The sequence below is a fragment of the Thamnophis elegans genome, chromosome 12 (assembly GCF_009769535.1).
Source record: "Thamnophis elegans isolate rThaEle1 chromosome 12, rThaEle1.pri, whole genome shotgun sequence".
Taxonomy (NCBI): domain Eukaryota; kingdom Metazoa; phylum Chordata; class Lepidosauria; order Squamata; family Colubridae; genus Thamnophis; species Thamnophis elegans.
The window spans coordinates 30298984-30319624 of NC_045552.1; the positions used below are offsets into that span (position 1 = coordinate 30298984).

Genomic DNA, 20641 nt, shown 5'->3' on the forward strand with positions numbered 1-20641 from the left:
TTTTGCCTGCCTCTGCTGGTTGGCTGCCGCTTTCTTTTGCCCGGCTGCCACTTTCTTTTGCCGGTCTCTGTGTCCACAGCAGCCCGTCAGCAGAGGCGGGTCTTTTGCTGTGGACACAGAGGCAGCAGCCACAGACACAGAGGCGGACAAAAGAAAGCGGCAGCCGGGCAAAAGAAAGTGGCAGCCCACCAGCTATCCTGCCTGAGCTGGCGGGCTGCCGCTTTCTTTTGCCTGGCTGCCACTTTCTTTTGCCCAGCTGCTGCTTTCTTTCGCCCGCCTGTCAGAGCTCAGGCGGGCAAAAGAAAGAAAGCACTTTAGACAGTGGGGTATCGGGGGAGAGCAGAGAATGCTCTCTTCTCTCCACCGACACCCCACTGTCTAAAGCACTTTCTTTCACCCGCCTGTCAGAGCTCAGGCAAGCGAAAGAAAGAAAACGCTTCAGACTGTGGGATATTGGGGGAGAGGGCTGCCTCACCAGCCATAAACCTCACCACACATCACTGGTAAGGCCTCAGTTCCAGTTTTCTGACCAAGTAATTGATTACTTTTTTTACTTGCCCTAAAATTAAGGTCCAGCCAAGAAAACAGTAAGTTTAAAACAGGTAAATGCAAATGCTTTGTTTTTCAAAAGGACAATTAATAGGGCATGAATTGTGATCATGACCCTCCCCCAAAGGGGATATTAAAACATTTAATGGCAGACACTTACTGCCCTTATCTTGGATTGTTTCATAAAACTGCTAACTGATACTCTGAGTGTGCAAAATAGAGTATTAACTGTTGGGGCCAAACAGGAAGTGCTTATTATGGATTCCCATGAAACACCCCTTTGGCTATTCTCCTAAGAAACACAATGGTAAATGAGACCCTCCTCTCTTTAACCTGATTTGGTGGATCATCAGATTGTATAATTTTCAGAACTACACTATACTATAATTCTAAAGACATTTTTGAAAAAATTAAGGGGATATAAAATCCATATATTTGCAACAGAGGTGGGGTATTATACTTTCCCTATTTAAGAGGCAAAACAGCATGTGTTCAGTTCTTCTCTATGGTGCTGTCAAACTTCATTGTTCTGTAAACCTGGAACATTTTTATCTTTATCTTTTTTGCATTCTTTGTTGATTATCCCACAAATTGTGAGAATAAAATGATTTACACAACTGCTCAAATAATCTGAAAGCAGCAACAGCAGCTAATGGAGCCCTGAGAACCCAGGTGGAAAATGTCATGTGCTTCTGATTTGCTTTTGTTTTGTTTTAAAGAAAGAACATTGAATGCCTCCAAACGATTATAAGTGCTTGATGTACAAAGAACAAGATGCCTGCAATGGAACTCATCGTGAAGCCAAATGTTTTGTTTAGTCCAAGGAAAAGTGTCTCCAATATTACCACCAGAAGGAGAGACTAAGGCAGTGATGCCTGAAATACAGGATAGCATGTCCTCCTTAAAAATTTAACCTCAGTAGCCAAAAAGCAAAATAGCAACAAGATGAACTATTTTCCAGGAGTTGGATGTAGGACAAGGAAAAGACATATAACATCTTATTCTCTCCAGCAGCAAAGGTAATTCAGTTTTCCCTATTCAGGTCCCCTTCAAATGTGTGGATTTCATCTCCCATAATCCCCAGCCACAAAGGTCATATACCTGCTGGAGATTAGGGGAGTTATCACTCAGTACATCTGAAAGGCATGGAGTTGGGGATCTAAGCTAGTCCTTATTGAAGACTGGCCCTGGGTTTTTGGACAGTTTCATGGAAACATTCCCATTAGGCTATTTTCCTTGCAGAGTCTTTTTCTTCATTTTGCAAAGTTTTGTCAGACTTTCTTTTTCCCACTACAAAAATGGGGAGGTTCTAACTGAGCCAGTTGAGCAGGAAGTCTAATAGTATTTCACCTCTTGGCTGCCAGATCTTGGAGAAAATGAAGAGAAGAAGGTGAAAAGAAGTGCAGCCCTTTCCATCAGCAGTCATGCTTCAATGATGTTCACTGAGGGCTTGTTTTTTGGAAACTGGAAGAGAGAAAAGAAATACAATGATGAATGTCAAGACATTGTGCCTTAGGACAGTCTAGCTCAGGGGTATCCAACCTCAGCAACTTTAAGACTTGCTGGGGAATTCTGGGAGTTGAAGTCCAGGTCTTAAAGTTGCCAGTGTTGGACACTCCTGAACTAGAACGTGTCTACCAAAAGTGTTACGTCAGTTGAATGCATGGCTAGAAAGAGGCCCAACTCTCATTGTTCAGGGTCTCTTCTTCCAAAATAGATTGATGGGAGGATTTAGTGTAAGGGCTATATCCAGGTACCTGAATACACCTTAAAGCTAGACGCTTAGGGAGATGTCTTGAGTGTGCATAAAGAACACTCACAGAGGTCCCCTGACTTGGATCTAGCAGTCTCTGTCCCAGATGGCTGGATCAGGCCATCCAGGGATGAAGTAGATGGCCTCTGCCAATCCAGAGTGCAACTTCCTGAATTGGGTCCCCCATCATTTAATGTTTGGCTTGGCTCAGTGCCAGGTTGTTGGCCTTCCTGCTATGGGAAACTCCAGCTCCTCCAATATCAAAGGAGGAATCAAAATGAATCAGCTCCCCCATATTAAACTTTGTAGTGAACCTTGGAACACCTGACATTTTATTTATTCATTTTTAACTGCCAAACTGAAGAGCTTTTAGTGCAGCTGATTCCTTTTATTGAGAGGGTTGCCTAGATAGAAAAATGCAGGACATTTGCACAAGATGTCCTTGTTTAGCAACTGCAATTGGGAATGTCGTAAGTATGAGGACTGGTTGTAAGTCACTTCAGTTCTGTAGTTTTTAAGTCAAATATTTCTGCAGTCTTCAAAATGCTGCTGAGCTGCAGCTGGTAGATAATGCCTATTTTGGTGAATGCACAGCCAACATGTGCTTACTTATTGTCACACCATAGGTGGATTTATTTGTAAAAATGTACCTCCTGCTCCTATCCTCCTTCCTCAAGACTTTATAATGGGTGCTGTGGACCAGTGGTTTCTTTCTCGCAGTTACACCAGTGCCCAACCAGGCCTGCTGAACTGCTACCACCGCTTGCTCAGGCCAGAAGGCCAAAGCCCCCTTCTTCTCTCTTAGCATTGCAGAATCTGCTGCCCTGCAACCAAGGGTCTCCTGCCAGGGCCTGGCCAGGAACTGCCACGAGGGAACCCAGCAGTAGCGGGCACATCGTCCTTTCTTCATCCCCTGTGCAGCCTTTCATGGCTGGGTGGGGCAGAGAAAGCTGGTGCACATGGCAGAGGGTAAGTTGACATAAGTCCCACTTTGGAAATGGAGTTATCGGAGGGTGGGTCTTGATGTCGCAATGACACGACATGCAATCTTGGGGCTTCAGGATTGCTGTCAATATCTCTGCTGCTGGATGATCCTTTTGAATCTAAACCATTCTGAAGGAATGGTGATAGAGAAGAGCAGGTCCTGCTGATCTCAGGGAAATCACAAAGTCCCTGATCAATCCAGGAGAAAGCTGTTTTTGCCGGCTACAAGAGAAGCAGTCAAAATGGCTGTAGAAGGTTGGAACAGTCCCCTGAAACAGAAGCAGAACAGGAGGGACTGTGTCGAAATGGTGAGAAAAGTCCTTATTAGAGAAGAGAAAACCCAAAAGACTTAGTTAAAATAAAATTGAAGAAAATGGAAGTAAGCGGCGAATTAACACTGGTTTGAAACTATCGTGTTATCTTTTTCACTTTAATTTTTTTGTTTTCTATGGATGGACTTTTTACAAATGCCTCTTACTTTTAAACTGGATTGGTCCTATTTTTCCCTTCTTCCTCTATACTTCTTCCATTTTTTGTATTTGTGGATTAAAAGTTTCTTTCTTTACAAGGCTCGGCCGGATCGTAATCTTCAAACTTTTTTTTCTTCTGTTCCGGAGTTCGGAGTTTAGAAAGAGAGGCAAAAACAGAGGGAAAGAATGTAACATTGCCATCTAGAGGCTAGAGGCTTGGTAACATCTGATAATACAAAACTATTGGCTTTGTTTACTGAAAGGGTCAGTGGCTATACAGGTGTTTCTTTGAAGGAAAGAGAAAGCGTTGACCTGAAAAACTTTACTCAATTTGTTTGAAACCTAGCAAAAGCCTTGGATGTTTTAGTGGCAGTGTCTATACCCTGGAAAAATGGCCCAATATGAAGAAGAAAAAGGGACTAATATTGCAAAGAATTATACTAGAAAGTCAAAAAGTCTTAATAATCACAGAGAGAATTGAAAAGAGACTTGAAATTATAGATCAAAATATAGAAAGTACAGAGGGAAGAGTTGAGAATACTTAGAAAACAATGATGAAATTTGAGGACAGAGTTCAAAAAACCACAGAGACATATGAAAGTGATAAGAACATTGTTGACACTGACAGCAAATCAAGAGTGGATGGAAATGATAAGTGCGAAATACGGAAAGGAGAGTTCGATGAACTGGAACTCTATCTCAGATGTCAAAATATAGATGAAGAAAGGGGAGAAATTTTGGCAGAAACAATAAGAGTAATTTCAGCAGAAGCACCAGCGATAACAAAAGTCAAGCTGATGAAAGGAACAGATAGAGGGTTTCGAATCTTTATAAGATATGCAATAAATAACAAGTTGTCAAGAGAAGTCCACATAAGACTTATCAAGAATACACTTAGAATACAGATTCTACAAATGTCAAGAGATATTGGACTGCACTATTTCTGGAAGGATACAGGATGATGAAATGAAATGTCACAATAAAATTTAGTTAAATGTATTTAAATTTTGAGTACTATGTATAAGACAAAGTAATAATAGCTATAGCCAAATAAATGATTAATAATGATAATAAAGCATTTACATATACTAGATTGATAATATGAAATTTTATACAAACTGTAAGTGAGGATGATGGAGATGATGTTGAAAAACCTTTTTATAAAAGATAAATAATTCTATATAGAATAGAATATAAATCATTGGATGATTTCAGGATGATGTAATGAAATGCCATAATATAAATTTGCTTCAAATTTAACATGTTTCATATATAAAGAATGTTATAATAGCTATGCTTAATGGATGTTTAACAATGGATGTTTAACAATTATAACAATTTGTATACATGTATATTGAATTGATGATACTAATAATGGAAAAAACATGGAATTGAAAATTATTAGAGAATGTTATCAATGCTAAAATAATAGAATGATTTAGAATAGGATATAAAATTATTTATTATTGGATATATTGAAGATGATATAATGAATCATTATAATATAAATTGATACATATTTAGAATACCTTGTTTAAAATGGAGAAACAATAGTGATAAGCAAACAAATGAAGTATAATCATAATGTATACAAAGATATTTGATTGACAATATGTGAATTTTGATAAAGCTCAAGTGATGACTATGGAAAGGACGCGGAAAGACCTTGTAACCAATTGATACACTGTATGCAGTTGAATAGGTTTTTATGTTATATGTCTTATGTGTTTGTGTTTGTTTGAAAATAAAAATTTTATTTAAACAAAAAAGGAAATTGAGTTATCATGGGACCAGCTTTTCCCTGGGATAATTAAACAAGAGGCTAAGATTTTCTAGAACAGTTAGGATGGTTCTCCAGGCGACACATTTTGTTGTTCTGTTTTCTTGGATAATTGCAATGGTTAGGAGCAGCATTTGGACATCTTGCATTTATTAAAATATTAATTGTATACTATAAAAAGGGTTTCATGGGGTGTATAATACAGCAGAATGGGAGCTTTTCATGATTAGTGACTCACACATGTCTCCAATGGAATTGGCCTAGCCTCACTTTATGATTTATGCCACCTTTCTGGCCTGCAAAACAAGCCACAGAGAAGAATTCAGAAAGGAAATACTTCCGTATGCTGGAGGTTCTTCTTATGGCCACAGCAAAGGCTGCTCAGGATGCCAGTGGGGAAAGCCTCGGGGTGCTTTGGGACTCTTCCCCTATAAATGTTGCCTTTGGCTGTAGCCCACGCCTGGCTCCAGCCCTCTTTCTATGAAGGATGATGGAGGGCAGGAGGATGGAAATTGAGTTTTCCAGAGGCTCTATTGGGAAATGCCAGTTGCCTTGCTTATGCCCTTCCCTCCCCACCCTCCTCCTCACCTTACTACGCAGGAGGCCCCCACTCTGGTGTTCTGGGGTGCTGTTTTCTGATGTGTTCTTGGCTTTCTCCTTATTGTTGTTTGGTTCGTTGTCTTTGATGATGTCGTACTGCCTGCAGAACAGGGCAATCACCCCTGAGGGAAGAAAAGAGGTCACAGATCAGCATTTCCTGAAGGTCCCACAAGCACCTCCAACCATCCTCCTGGGGGAGGGAGGGAAGGAGGGAGAACTGCCCCGGGTGACTTCTCTGCAGAGTGCTGCTTTGCACTCTCTAAACGTCACAGGTTCTGCAGGGCCACAAAAGCAACTGAGAATGGGGCAGGTCCACTCATGCATTTAAACAGAGCTGCTTTCCTTCTCTTTTAGTGTCAAAATCTAGAGAACTGGACGAACTGAGGGCCAAGGGGATAACATGGTTTATTGGAAAGAGGCAGGTGGAATCCCACCTTCAGTCATGGAGCCTCATTGGCTGATTATGGGTCATTCTCTCATTCTCAACCCCATCTACCTTGTGAGCAATTGCTCTGGAAATAAAAGGAAGAAATCACCAAGGATAAAGTGAGCTCTTGGAGCAGTCTTCCTCAACCTTGGTGGTAAATGTGTATGCGTCTTATATAGTGAATATTGCTGTTCTAGATGGCTGGGATCGCTGCCGCCTATCCCTGCCGCCACAGCCCATGTGTCACTGCCTGTTCGCCACCAATTGGCGAATGTGCCACATCAAATGGGTCACAGCAACTATGAACGGGCTACGGTGAACAGGCCATGATGGCGGCAAATGGGCTGTGGCAAACAGGTCACGGCGGCAGTGAATGGGCCATGGTGAACAGGCCACGGTGAACAGGCCACAGCAGCGAACAGGCTGTGGCAGCGGCAAATGGGCCGCAGTCAGGGTGATCCCCACCCTCAAGAACAGCTGATCGGCAGTATTCCAGGAGGCAAATCCAATCACCAATCAGCTGCTCGGCAGCGAAGGCTCCAGAGTTCCCTGGCGGCAGCAGCAGCTCAGCTCAGTTGGTCAGTGGTGGGCGCAATGGAGCAGAGCCCTGACAAGCCACGTCTTGGGGTTCCGATAACATCCTGAAATTGACCAGGCTGTTTTCTGTTTGCTGCAAGGACATTAGCCAGATGAATACCAGATGGATTTATTTGTTTGTTTGTTTGTAAAATTTCTAGGCCGCCCAATCCCAGAGGACTCTGGGATGCTGGGAGGCAGAGGCAGATTTTGAAATGTTGGTGGCCTTGTAATAAACCATGGTTTCTAGGCTTCTGTCTTCCTGCCTGTTGACAAGCACATCTACAAATGGCAATTGCATTGTCTTTCAGAGCATTTCTTTTGAAGACAAATGTGTTATCCATATAGTGGCACCAACACTTAGTAGTATGATTTTGAAATGTATGATGTTCTAGTTCATGCAGGACAGTTTCTACAATGACTCCTGATAGTGGGGATCCAATGGGCATCCCTTTTATTTGCTCATGCATTTTCCTTTTGAACATGAAGAAGATATGTTGACAGTACTAGTGTAGCTTCATGATTTGTGTCCTGGTTAGGTTGTTCTGATCTGTGCTGTACTCTTCTTCTTGCATTAGGATTCAGAATTAATTAGGCCAGTTGAGTTCCCAGATCAGTCAGATGTGTCCTCGTAGGTCCATTCCATAAATGTAGATTTTCCATTTCTTTTTCCATACCATATAGCACTCAAACTAACCTTCTCAAGCCCCCTGCGTCACTGTTGCCTCTAAGGTGTGTGGGTGCGGGGCCATGCACTTGGCAAGAAAACCCCGTGCAGCAGTTTCTAACTGCTGCGCAGGGGCCTCAAAAAATCTAGGGTTAGCACAGGCGCGGGGACGGCGGCAGGAGCTTATGCGGCACAGCTGGTCTCCTAGGACCTCCTAGGCGCCAGCTGCACTGCTCATTACTGTCAGTCGCTCCGTGTTCAGCAAAGCAAACGCGGGGAAGTCCTTTGCAGGCGGCTAGAACTGGCCGCCCGCAAAAGACCTCCCCAGACTTGTTTTTTTTTTTTTTTAATATATTTTTTATTCATTTTCACATTCAATTTTACAATCACTTATATACTGGATATTTGCTATAAGAAAAGAAATAAAAGAAAAGAAAAAAGAAAAAAGAAAACACGATTCATCATCATTCAGCATAAGACAAAACCCCACCTGACACTTCCAACCTCCATACACCCCATCTTCCCCCTCCAACTTTCCTTTCCTCCCTCTAACACTCCCCTTTCCTACTTCCCTTTCCCCTCAAACCTTCCTTCTTACACCCTCCTTACATTCCCCTCTCACTCCCTCCTTGCTCCTCCCTCTTCTTTCCTTCTACCTCTCCCCTTGGTGTATTCCTTTATTCAACTCTTATTTATTAATATTGAACTATAAAGATAGAAAATAGGAAACAAAATATGATAAAAAGAGAAAGAAAAAAAAAACCAAGGAAAAAAATATAAAGAAAGAAAAAAAAGAAAAGACAACCGTATACAAGTGCATTCTTCTTCTTATTGAAACTATATTACCACCCACCCACCCACCCCCCATAAGTCCCCCTCCCTAGTCCCCCCCGACTTCCCAGGGCCCACACCTGGCATTGTCCTCTGTCAAACCCCTTCTAAAGTATCTTGTGATCCTATGAATTAAGAATAAAAGTAATATAAGAAAAAAATTGATACAAAAAAAATTACAAATTATAAAAAGGAAAAGAAAAGAAAAAAAAAAGAAAAAAGAAAAAAGAAAAAACTTTTTGTATTAAGCTCAGCCCCCCATCTTTATTAATGTTTAAGCAGTATAAATCATTCTATATATATTTTATTCTCGTCTCTTGCTTCTTTGTTATTTACCCGAACTTCCTGTAGACTCCCCAGTTCATCTTCCTTAACCTTATATTCAAATAAAAATTTATGCAAATTTATGCAGACATCAGTTTTCGATCTAGCTCAAAATGATCTCACCAAACTTTCCTTTCTAGTAGGATTTAAACAGCGTGGATCATTCCACCTATTCAAATAATAATTTACCCAAGAATCAGTTTACATTCTGTCTCGAGATAATCTCACCAAGCTTTCCCTTCTAATAGAGTTTAAACAACGTAGATTATTCCGCATGAATTTTACCCTCATCCCTTGCTTCTCTGATATTTACCACAACTTCCTGTAGTCACTCCAACTAATCTTTCTTAACCTTATTTTCGAATAATAATTTACACAAGAGTCAGTTTGCCTTTTAACTCAAAGTAATCTGATCAAGCTTTCGCTACCCCTCCACCTACCCCGCGTTACCCGGCTCCCTTCCTCCCAAACCAGAATTCAGTAAAATTACCATCTCCACTCTCTTCACTTTAAAGTCCTGGACAATTTAAGTTAAAGTTCAAACATATAAGTCCCGTGAAGTGTGTTCAACATCCGCTCCACGTAATTCAGTCCCAATATCACACCACCTGTATCCAATTCCACTTTTTCAACCGGAGAGAGATCGCAAACCCCCATTTAATCCACAACTTTGAGAAATATTTTGAAATGTCTAACAGGAAAACATAGTAGTCTAGAGACTGAATATCTTGCAAATTGTTGGGTCTAAACAGGATTACCGTATCTTAAACCAAACAAATATTTTGAAGACATAGCTAAATCCTCGATCTCCGCTCTTCTGCTTCTCCAGGAGGGGGAGAGCTACACCCTCTGTCTTGCAGCCATGTGGTCTGCTGCTTGCCTTCCCCTCCGCCTTGTCTTTCCTCTTTTCCGAGTGAGTCAGGAAGTCCCGCCTTCAAAGTCTTATAGTAGAAATCTTGAGCTTCCGAAACAGAATTGAGACGAAATCTTTGATTCTCAAATGTGACCGTGATTCCAGCTGGTGCTTCCCATTTATACTGAATCTGGTGTTTTCTAAGCTCTTCAGTTAGAAAAGTATAGTCTCTTCTTGCTTTTAACATCTGGGATGGTATTTCTTTGAAGACAATCAAATCCTGCCCATCAACTCGCAACCTATTGTTGTAAAACTTTTGTATGATCGCATTTCTGGATTCTTTTGCGGAGAAATATATGATTATGTCCCTCGGGAGCTGTCGCTGTTCTGCTACCAACGAATTCTGGCGATAGATTTTCCGAATCTGCCAATCAAAATTAAATCCCTGACTTCCCACCGCATGGCTGAAGGCCTCAACAAAAGTCTGTTTCAAATTCTCTCGCTCCTTTTCACGCAATCCTCTGACTCTTATTGCAAATGCCTTCCTGTTAAAATTTATCATAACGAGCTGTTCTTGAGTATCTCTAATTTTTTGTTGTAATGTTTGCATGTTAGTAGTCAAATTAGAATTAGCCTCCTCCAAACTTTCCAATTTATTCTCCATTTCAGCGGTGTAATCTGTCAGAGCAGACACGGCTACAAACGTATTCGCCTTCATTTGGGCAATCTTAGTCTTTAAGTTATCATATAACTCCAATACAAATTCTTTAATTTCCTGTTTAAAGTCATTAAGCATTTGAAAAAAAAATTCCTGTGTTAAGAAATCTCCAGTAGAGGGCGTAGGAGACAAGGGCAGCGATTTTGTAACAGATTCTTTAAGCACATTCGTAGAAAAACGCTTCGGCTTTGACCTGGGAGCCATCATGAGTAAAGAGATAAACAAATAAACAGCGCTCTCGCTCCCCTCAATTTCCCAAAAAAAATTTTGTTTGTAGATTTTGGGTAGTTAATGAGGAATAGTCTGCAGGAAGGTAAAGCCGGCTGAGTACATCCCCTATCAGTCACCAACGGAGAAAAATCGCCATTTTGTAATGCGTTTAAACAAAGAAGCCTCTAGGACAAACGAGGCTGGTGTTTAAGATAGTAATAAAAGTAAAACCTCTCAGGGGTGGGACCCGCTCGTATTAATCATAACTTCAAACAACTTTGCTTTGTCCTGAGGGGGGGAGTCTCCTGTCTAGGGCTGCAAAAAAGGCAGCTGAGAAGAACTGGCTGGAGATAAGGGCTCAGCTAACGCTGGATCTAATCTCCATCCACAGCCAAAAAAAAAGGAAGAAGGCTGTGAACTACGAATAGACCCTAGCCACTGGGCTTCTCCCTGCCCCTTTCTTGCCAAAAAGGGGTGATATCTTTGATCTTATTTAGATATACAGACCAGATCTCTGAGAGGAGCTCCGTTGAGCTCCCGTCGGTGACAGGCTCCTCCCCCAGCGTTGGGCAGCAAATCTGGCAGTGCTGCTGGAGGAGGAGGAGGCGGCAGCAGATATTCTGGTGGCGGCGGGGGCTTTGGGGGTTCACTTCAGCCACAGAGTTGGGCGCAAGCGGCTAGGATTTGCCACCCACAAAGGATCTCCCCGGGCTTGTTTTGATGAGCACGGAGTGACTGACGGTAGTTTGCGCTGGCCGCAGCCACTCAAACTAGCATCAGTCGCCCCGTGTTCAGCAAAGCAAGCCCGGGGAGATCCTTTGTGGGTGGCAAATCCTAGCCGCTTGCGCCCAACTCTGTGGCTGAAGTGAACCCCCAAAGCCCCCGCCGCCACCAGAATATCTGCTGCCGCCTCCTCCTCCAGCAGCACTGCCAGATTTGCTGCCCAACGCTGCGGCTGAGGTGAAGCCGCCAAAGCTCCCGTCAGCACCCCCGCCCGTGGCAGTGGTGCCTCTCCCTCCACGCGGAGCACCTGACCTGGCCCCCGCGTTATCCCTCCCCCTTCCTCCTCTGCCATGCTTTTGAGGAGCCATGAGGCCGCGGGGGCTAGTAGGAAGGCGGCGGAGGTGGAGGCAGTGGCAGGGGTAACCTGGAGCCCAGCTGAAGTGCTCCGAGTGGAGGGGGAGGCACCGCCGCCACTGCAATGGGCGGGGGCACTAGCGGGAACTTTGGCAGCTTCACCTCAGCTGCAGCGCTGGGCAGCAAATGTGGTGGCACTGTTGGAGGAGGAGGAGGAGGCAACAGCAGTTATTCTAGTGGCGGCGGGGGCTCGTCAGCATCTTCAGCGGCAGCCCTGCCCCCTGTGAAAAAACCCAAAGATGGAGCAGATCCACGCAGATGACGTCACCACAACATGACTGGAGGAGGAATTCTGGGAGTTGAAGTCCACAAGTCTTAAAGCTGTCAGGTTTGAAGACCCCTGGGATTTTTTTTCTAAAGGGTTAGGGGTGCAAGGATCTTGTAACAATAGCTTTAAGACTTGCGTGCTTCAAATGCCAGACTTTGTGAGCCAGCATTTTGGTTGCTAAGCAGGAGCGTTGTTAAGTGATACTGATATTATATAACACTTTTAATTAAGCGGGTACCTTGAATAAACATAACTTTGAGTTTCAAATAATACTGATTTCGTTGTTGTCTTAGGTGACATCTGTGAAAAAAATTCAGGTGCTCAGGCATGAAAATATGCCGCTCAAACACTATACTTTTCTGCTCACACTGAAAAAAAAATTAGAGGGAACATTGCTCTGCGTCTTTAGCATTGACACATCGCTTGTCTATTCACAAGTCTTTTGTGGTCTTAGGCCAGCTTTTGAGTGGCTGAGCCTTTCACCTCATTGGTTTTAATCCTCTTGACCAGTTTGTCGTAGCACCTGAGGAAGGATCTAATATCAAGAGCAATGTTTCTCAACCTTGGCCACTTGAAGATGTGTGGACTTCAACTCCCAGAATTCCTCAGCCAACCATGCTGGCTGGAAAATTCTGGGAGTCAAGTTCACACATCTTCAAGCAGCCAAGATTGAGAAGCCCTGGTTAGGAGCCTATGTGTCAGGATCAACTGGACTATAATGATCTGTGCTGACTAGGGTAAAGCCTCTTTAACACCTCTTCTAATAATCCGATCAAGCTGGTTTCAGTTGCCCTGCCCAGTTCCACAGGCAGCCTCCTGCTTACCCACAGCGGTCACTGCCATGCATGGCCAATGCTTTTCCCACATGGGAGGCAGATGGACTCCATTCGGAATCTCCTTTTTGGATTTGGACACTTTAAAACTTGGACACAAGGCACAGCCTCATAGCTGCAAGGAACTCTTTTAATGGCCAAAATCAAGCCCTACATTGTCCGTTAGCGCAATGCTTATTCTTTACTCCAGGCTTCTGTTGGGAATCAAATCGGTTGGAAGCAACGTTCCTTCACAAAAGACACCGATTCCTTTTTGCTGCTCACTGCTTTGCAGAAAGGCAGGATGGGAGTGGGGTTGGTCTTTTCTTTGTCCCCTTTAATTCTTTCTGTTGTCATGTTCACAACTTAGTCTTAGCCAGGTATCCTCTATTGTATAATATCTTCTGGTCAATTTTCCAGTGGAACAAAAACCGTCCCAAGATGGATTTTCTTTGCTTTCCCCACAGGGTCTCTCAAGAAACTGCATAGAAATGTTTAATAAAACTCAAAGAGAAGAATAGGTATCTCTCTCTCTCTCTCTCTCTCTCTCTCTCTCTCTCTCTCTCTCTCTCTCTCTCACACACACACACACACACACACACACACACACACACAATCAGCAAGGCCCATTGATTTTCCCCTGATCCTCTTAGTAGTTGAGGAAGATGATGTCCCTAGCCTGACACTAAGCTACAATATGTGGCTAGCAGCTTTGGCTCCTTGTTCTTATGATGGAATTCACACCATGTGCTAAATACAGGTTAGCAGCAACACAACTGGTCTGTTCTATATGTTGTAATATAATAAACCATATTATGGCTTCAGAGGAGGCTTTTGTTCACAGAGAATGCTGTGACACCGGCAAATTCCACAAGACTCTGGATCACAAATTGCAAAGCCTGCTTTAGCCAAATACTGTGAAAACTCTTTGTAATCCACAAATGTCACAAAAACGCACACAAAACTGTTTTCCTTCTGGCATGGCATGGCCAGAAGGAAAACAGTGAGTTGCTGCTTGGCACTTTCTTTAGACGTACGATGTCACCTTGGTTTACCTTTATTTTTTCCTTTTTCTGTACAGGGGAGTATGTCTCCATGGCAAGCATTGAACTGTAGCTGGCCATGTTTCTCTTCTATAAATGTTCTGGGGGTGGGGGTCAGATGTTCTAGGGGGAGAAGTTTATTTTTGTTTTGTAGAATGCTAAAAAATATTAAAATCAGGCCGAGTGGGAGCCTATTTGATGCCAAAGGATGTGTTACTGGGTTAGCAAGAGTCCCTCCTTCTACTCTGTGTTGTCCTTCAGCCTCTTTGGCTTGGGATCTCAGAGTTCCCTTCCTCCTTAGAGCAGCTGTATCTGGGCTGCAGAAATCTGAATGATCCTTAGATGCAGCAAAAAGATGTAGAAAGCCTCAATTCATTGAGTTAGCCTCACTCTTCCTAGTCCTCTGGCTATTGACCCAGGAGAGATGCTGAGGCTTCAACAGAAAGTTTGTGAGATATTCTGACAGCCCTGTTCCCTCGAGAGGTGGGATGGCTTTGCATAATCCTGGCAACAAAGCTGCTAACCCCATCACAGAACTAGAGCAATCAAGTGGAGATGCTATAAAACAAGCAGCCATGGTCAGAGACTATGCAAAATACTGTATTTTTTAATGTGAATCCAATTAGTCAGTCCAAATATCATACTTCTAAGCTGCACTTCACCCTGGAAGGATGTTCTGTGGGCCCAACAATTGTGGTTTGTTTCTAAATCTTATTTAAGCAAGTGTTTTAGTATAAGGACTATAGTGGTGGGATTCAGCCGGTTCGCATCTATTTGGGAGAACCATTTGCTAACTTTTTGAGCAGTTCGGACATTGGTTTTCCCCCACTTTACAGGGCAACTGTCAGGAAGGTAGGAAGGAAACATTATAGTGGTGTTTCTAACATAATCCTTATCTTTATTGTCCTGCTTACAGAAACTGCCTTATTACATTGTAACAGCTAATGGTTCTTGGCAGTATGCCCAGGCTTTCTGTTGCTTCTCCAGAGTTTTGTTTTTTTTCTTTGCTGGTTTTAAGGACTTGAAGGGGAAGGGTTGTTTTAAGCTTTTTACACTGCTTTAGTTGTTCCTGGTACCATCCATTTGGGGTGTACTTCCAAGAGGCAGGATGCAAGCTTGGCACTGATTTTTTTACTGCCTTTCTAGGGGCATGTGATCTTTCCTTAAATTTGGATGATTTCCTTAGGATATTTTGTGAGGTCAGTGAGACCAGCTGGTATCTTTAAGTAGTGCAAATGGATCTAAGGATTGTTTCCTGGATGCTTTGTCAGCTCACTGAGCACAAGAATCTCTTGTCTATGAGGATTCTTCAGTCATCCAGGTCATGTTGTCCCAAAGGTCCTTTTTTCAAGAGGCAACTGGACTTTCTTGGTTTCCAGAGAGTCTAGTTGCCTCTTGAAAAATCACCTTTGGGACAGGAGTCTCTTGTATTATTGTCATTTGGGCAGAGAACCAGTTGTTAAATTATTTGAATCCCACCACTTGCTACTTACAACCTGGATTCAAAGTTTGGATAGTTGCCCCTCCCCCCATGACCACATGATCATACTGGGCCCCATTTTCCATGACTTATTTTTTTGCCAGTTTCTGGCAAAAAATGCCCGTTCCTGACAATGAATTTGCTTAACTGTTGTGGAACTTGCTTAATAAGAGAATAACAGTTAGAAGGAATGTTGGAAGTCTTCTAGTCCAACCCCCTGTTTGACCAGAAGACCCTGTACCATTCTGGAGAAATTGCTGTCTAATCTTTTCTTGAAAACCTCCGTTGATGGCACACCCACAACTTCTGAAGGCAAGCCTTTCCACCAATTGATTGTGCTCACTGTCAGTAAATTCCTGTTCAATTCTAGATTAGTTCTTACCTTGATTAGTTTCCATCCATTGCTTATCTTGCCTTCTGGTGCTTTGCAAAATAGGTTGACCCTCCTCCCTCTTCTTTGTGGTAACCCCCGAAATATTGGAACACTGATATCCTATCGCCCTGCTGGTCCTTCTCTTAGTTAAATTAGACATACTCAGTTCCTGCAACTGTTTGTTCTTTGTTTTAGCAACTAGTCCCTTAATCTGGAATGGGACAACTTGCCACAGCCAACTTGTTGGTGTTATCTTGCTGCATCCAACTTCCTGTGGGGCAGCTTGCTATTTCCAACTTGCCATAGGATAACTCGCCATGGGACAATTCCACGCTGGATAGCTCAACACAATAAATATTATCTGCCACTGTTTCTTTGACAATATTTTCATTGACAAAAATGAAAATAATGTAGAAGAAACAGTGGGGGATAACATTTATCATGTGGAATTATCCCATGTGGATGTCCCACAGTGAATTGTCCATGGTGAGTTGGCTGCAGCGAGTTAGCTGAAGTGAGTTTGTGAGTGCGTAAGGCATTTGATAAAGTAGACCATAATCTACTATTTGATAAGATAGAAAAATGTGGGTTAGACAGCATCACTACCAGATGGATTCGTAACTGCTTGACCAACCGCACTCAGCATGTAGTCCTCAATGGAACTGCATCTACATGGAGAGAAGTATGCAGTGGAGTACCCCAAGGCTCTGTTTTAGGAAGACATCTTCATCAATAATTTGGATCAAGGGATAGGTGGGGAACTCATCAGATTTGCAGATGACACCAAGATAGCAGGAATAGCCAACACTTCAGCAGACAGGCTTAAGATACAGAAGGATCATGACAAACTTGAATATTGGATGCTATCTAACAACATGAAATTCAATGGTGAAAAAAGTAAGGTTCTACATTTAGGCAGAAAAAACAAAATGCACAGGTACACTGTATGTTGTACCTCAGTCAATAGTAGTAATAGTGGTAACTGCAAGAGGGATCTTGGAGTCCTTCTGGAGCACCACTTAAATATGGCCCAGCAGTGTGCTGCAGCCATCAAAAAAGCCAATACAACCCTAGGCTGCATAAATAGAGGGAGAGAATCAAGATCACGTGAAGTATGAATACCACTTTATAAGGCCTTGATAAGGCTACACTTGGAACACTGCATCAGTTTTGGTTGCCACAATGTAAAAAAGATGTTAAGACTCTAGAAAGAGTGCAGAGAAGAGCAACAAGGATGATTAGGGAACTGGAGGCTAAAACATATAAAAAACGGTAACAGAAATTGGGTATATCTAGTTTAATGAAAAGAAGGACTAGGGGAGACATGATAGCAGTGCTCTTATATCTCAGCGGTTGCCACAAAGAAGAGTCTCTAAAGCACCAGAAGGCAAGACAAGAAATAATGGATGGAAACTAATCAAGGAGAGAAGCAACCTAGAACTAAGAAGAAATTTCCTGACAGTGAGAACAATCAATCAGTGGAACAACTTGCCTCCAGAAGTTGTGAATGCTCCAACACTGGAAGTTTTTAAGAAGGGATTGGAAACCATTTGTCTGAAGTGGTATAGGGTCTCCTGCCTAAGCAGGGGGTTGGACTAGTTGACCTCCAAGGCCCCTTCCAACTCTGTTCTATTTCTATTTGAATTGTCCTAGACTCTACTAATCATCTTTGTTGCTCTTCTCTGCAATGGTGGTGACCAAAACTGGATGCAGTGTCCCAGGTGTGGGCCTACCAAGGCCTTGTAAAACAGTATTAACACTTCACGTGATCTTGATTCCATCCCTGTGTTGATGCAGCCTAGGATTGCATTGGCTTTTTTGGCAGCTGCAGCACACGGCTGGCTCATATTTAAGTGGTTGTCCATAAGGACTCCAAGATCCCTCTCAAAGTTACTACTATTGAGCCAGGTACCATCTACTCTATGCCTGTGTATTTGGTTTATCTTGCCTAAAAGTAGAACCTTGATAATTGAGATGTATGCCGTATTACATTTACTTTGTATCACTTTGCTGCGTGCAAAATTTTACATGACTTCCCCTGAGGTGGGAGCAAAATTTCTCTAATTTTTCTAAGTTTCATATCCTGTGTGGTGTTTTTACTTACATTGGTTACCAGAGAGCATTTGTTTCCTATTAAAACTGGTAGCCTCATGCACTGGAAGTGAGCAGGAGCAGGAGGGTCAACCCAGTCAGAGAGTCCACCCATTTCCACCCAGAACGCCTGGTCCCAGCGGCTCTTAGGATCCCAATTATTACTTCATCCCCTTTAGTCTTCCTCTTTTGTTATTAACTTAGCAGTGGCAGAAAGTGATACCAACCAAAAACTAAACACATTATTTATGTAGCATATTTATACATCTACCTATCTTGCAAGGATGTGACTCTGGGAGGGTATAACAGCTACTTTTATAAAAGACTGGAAATGCTTTATAAACTTTTTGCTGAAAATGATAAAAATGACCTGGATTTCTGGATTTGCCAATTAATAAGGTTGAATATGGGGAGAAGTTACAATGTTATGTGATTCAGAAGGGAAGCAACTGTTTCAAGAAGGTCTATAACTGCTGTGAAAAATATCGGAAGTAGCTTATTTTTTTCATTTTCTTTCTTTTCACTTTTTATTTATTTATTTATTTTTTATTTTTGTTACATAGACAACACAATCACACAACAACGGAAAAAGAAAGGCAGAGGGGGGAAAAAACCCACACACAAAAAAAAGGGGAAAAAAAACAACATCATCCCATACAGTATGTCATTTGATCACAGGTGCATCCCTACTACGTTTCCCCCCATACACACACCCCGTATCTCTCTGTTATATATTTAATAGACACCACAATAACCTAGGGTTTTAAAAAAAAAGGCGAAAAAACCCAAAAAGGGGAAAAAGAAAAAAAAAGAAAAAGAAAAAAAAAACCATCACATACAGCATGTCGTTTGGTTACAAGTGTTTTAAGATCTGCATCTTCAAATAATATTTACCGTCTCAAATATTTCATCTAATATAACTAAAGGCCTCATTTTCATTCTACAATATATATTCAGTTAACATTAGCATTATTTTTCCCCAGAGAGTATACTTCTATTCATTGTTAACCTTGCATTTCATACCTTCAAACAGAGATCTTATTCCTTCATTGTTCAACAAAACATTGCTGCCTATATATACCAGTTTTCATTTGTTCCCCTATTAGAATTGCTTATCAGCAGCGAAATATCATTATAATAAGTTCTTTCTTTTCACTTTCTATTGTTTTCAAAACTTATCCATTTGTATATTTTATTTTTTCCTATATTGTTTTCTATTTATCTTTTAACCTTGTAAAAAAACTTCTTTAATAAAAATTACAAAGATGTGACTCTGGTGGCGTAGAAGCCTCCCTGTGGGATCCAGACGGCCGATGAAAAAAAACATTAAGATCCTTCTGGAAGACTAATTGAGAAACTCAGCTTGGGGAGGGGGGCAATGAAGGGGCAAAGAGCCACAGCACAAAAACATGCCACCTAGATCCCCGCATATGAAGCTCCTTTGGGGATGGGACCTACAGCCTTCCCCATTAACTGGACCTGGTGGCAGAAGGTTGCAGTCACCGGGGAGATTGCTCTCAATTAAGTCCCATTCCATGTAGAGCTTTAAAGATGACATCCATCACCTTGAATGGGACCCAGAAGCAACCTGGCAACCAATGAGGCTCATGGAACAGAGGTGTAATGTGCACCCTCTAAGGGGTCACACATAATTGCCACATTCTGTACCGGCTGATGCTTCTGGGCAGCCCAAGTATGGCATGTCACAGTTGTCCATCCTGGAGGTGACCAGAGCAGGAGTGGCTGTGAGTAGCCTCACAGCCCAAAAAGGGTGGCAACGGGTGCACCACATAATGCTGTTGAGAGGCCCCTCTAGCCACAACTGTCACCTACATCTCAGGCAGGAATTGTGAGTCTAGCAGGACCTCCAGATGATGCTCTGCTTCGGTCTAGCAAGGTGAATCCAGCAGTCAGAGCCACCTTATCATTATCTGAATCCTTTCCTTTGCCCATTTTCTGTGGAAATTTTTTATTGATATTCATAAGTGCTTCACATTTATGAAAAATGATATTTTGCATGAGTTCACTACATCCCTGGTTATGTTCTACTCTGCTTCCTTTGGAACAGAAGAGCATGTAGAACTTTTTCTAACCCATTCAGATGGTCATCACATCTGCACATCACTACGTATCTTCAGGACCAGACCATGCCCAGCTGCCCCCGACTGAGACCCAGAGTCCCTCTGCCTCGCCTTTCACATGCTTGCAGGGATTCCCACCAACCTGCCCACATGAACAAGACGACCACGATAATCAGGATTTCGCCGGCTCGCAGCTGTTGATTTTTGTCTCCCATTTCCTTCATCGTTACTTCATCTGCATAGAGAGGAAGAAAGCAGAGCAGAGGAGAAGGTCATTTACCCACAGGGATTTTGTCTTGATTGATTGATTGAGTGTGCGGTGTTGATACATTAAGCCAGGAATCTACAACATTATACAGAGTAATGGTTTGGCTGCCTAAGACTATTAGTTGGTTCAGTTTCCACTTGCACGTTATCAAGAGTGCACCTAGTTTCACACACAGAGCTAAGGGGGTTCTGTGGGGGCATCATTGTTTTCCAGGGCTTCTTTCTCCACCAGTTTTCGCCTTGCATCTGGGCAGATTTCTTGCTTCTGCCATTAGTCGCACCAGAATGGTACCTGTTTATCTACTTACATTTGCATTCTAAGTGGACAGGAGCTGAGGCGAGTGACA

The 20641-nt window shown here is 42.5% G+C and overlaps 1 protein-coding gene across 1 annotated transcript in view; it reads right to left on the reverse strand.

The window, feature by feature from the left end:
- Nucleotides 1-1971: 1971 nt before the first annotated feature.
- FNDC5 (fibronectin type III domain containing 5) overlaps nt 1972-20641 on the reverse strand; it is a 28233-nt gene continuing 9563 nt past the window's right edge. The window contains exons 4-6 of the mRNA XM_032227782.1: nt 20170-20262; nt 6125-6258; nt 1972-2013 (exon numbers count right to left, since the gene is read on the reverse strand). Of these exons, the coding sequence (XP_032083673.1) occupies nt 1972-2013; nt 6125-6258; nt 20170-20262 (269 nt within the window). The remainder of the gene's footprint in view (nt 2014-6124; nt 6259-20169; nt 20263-20641) is intronic.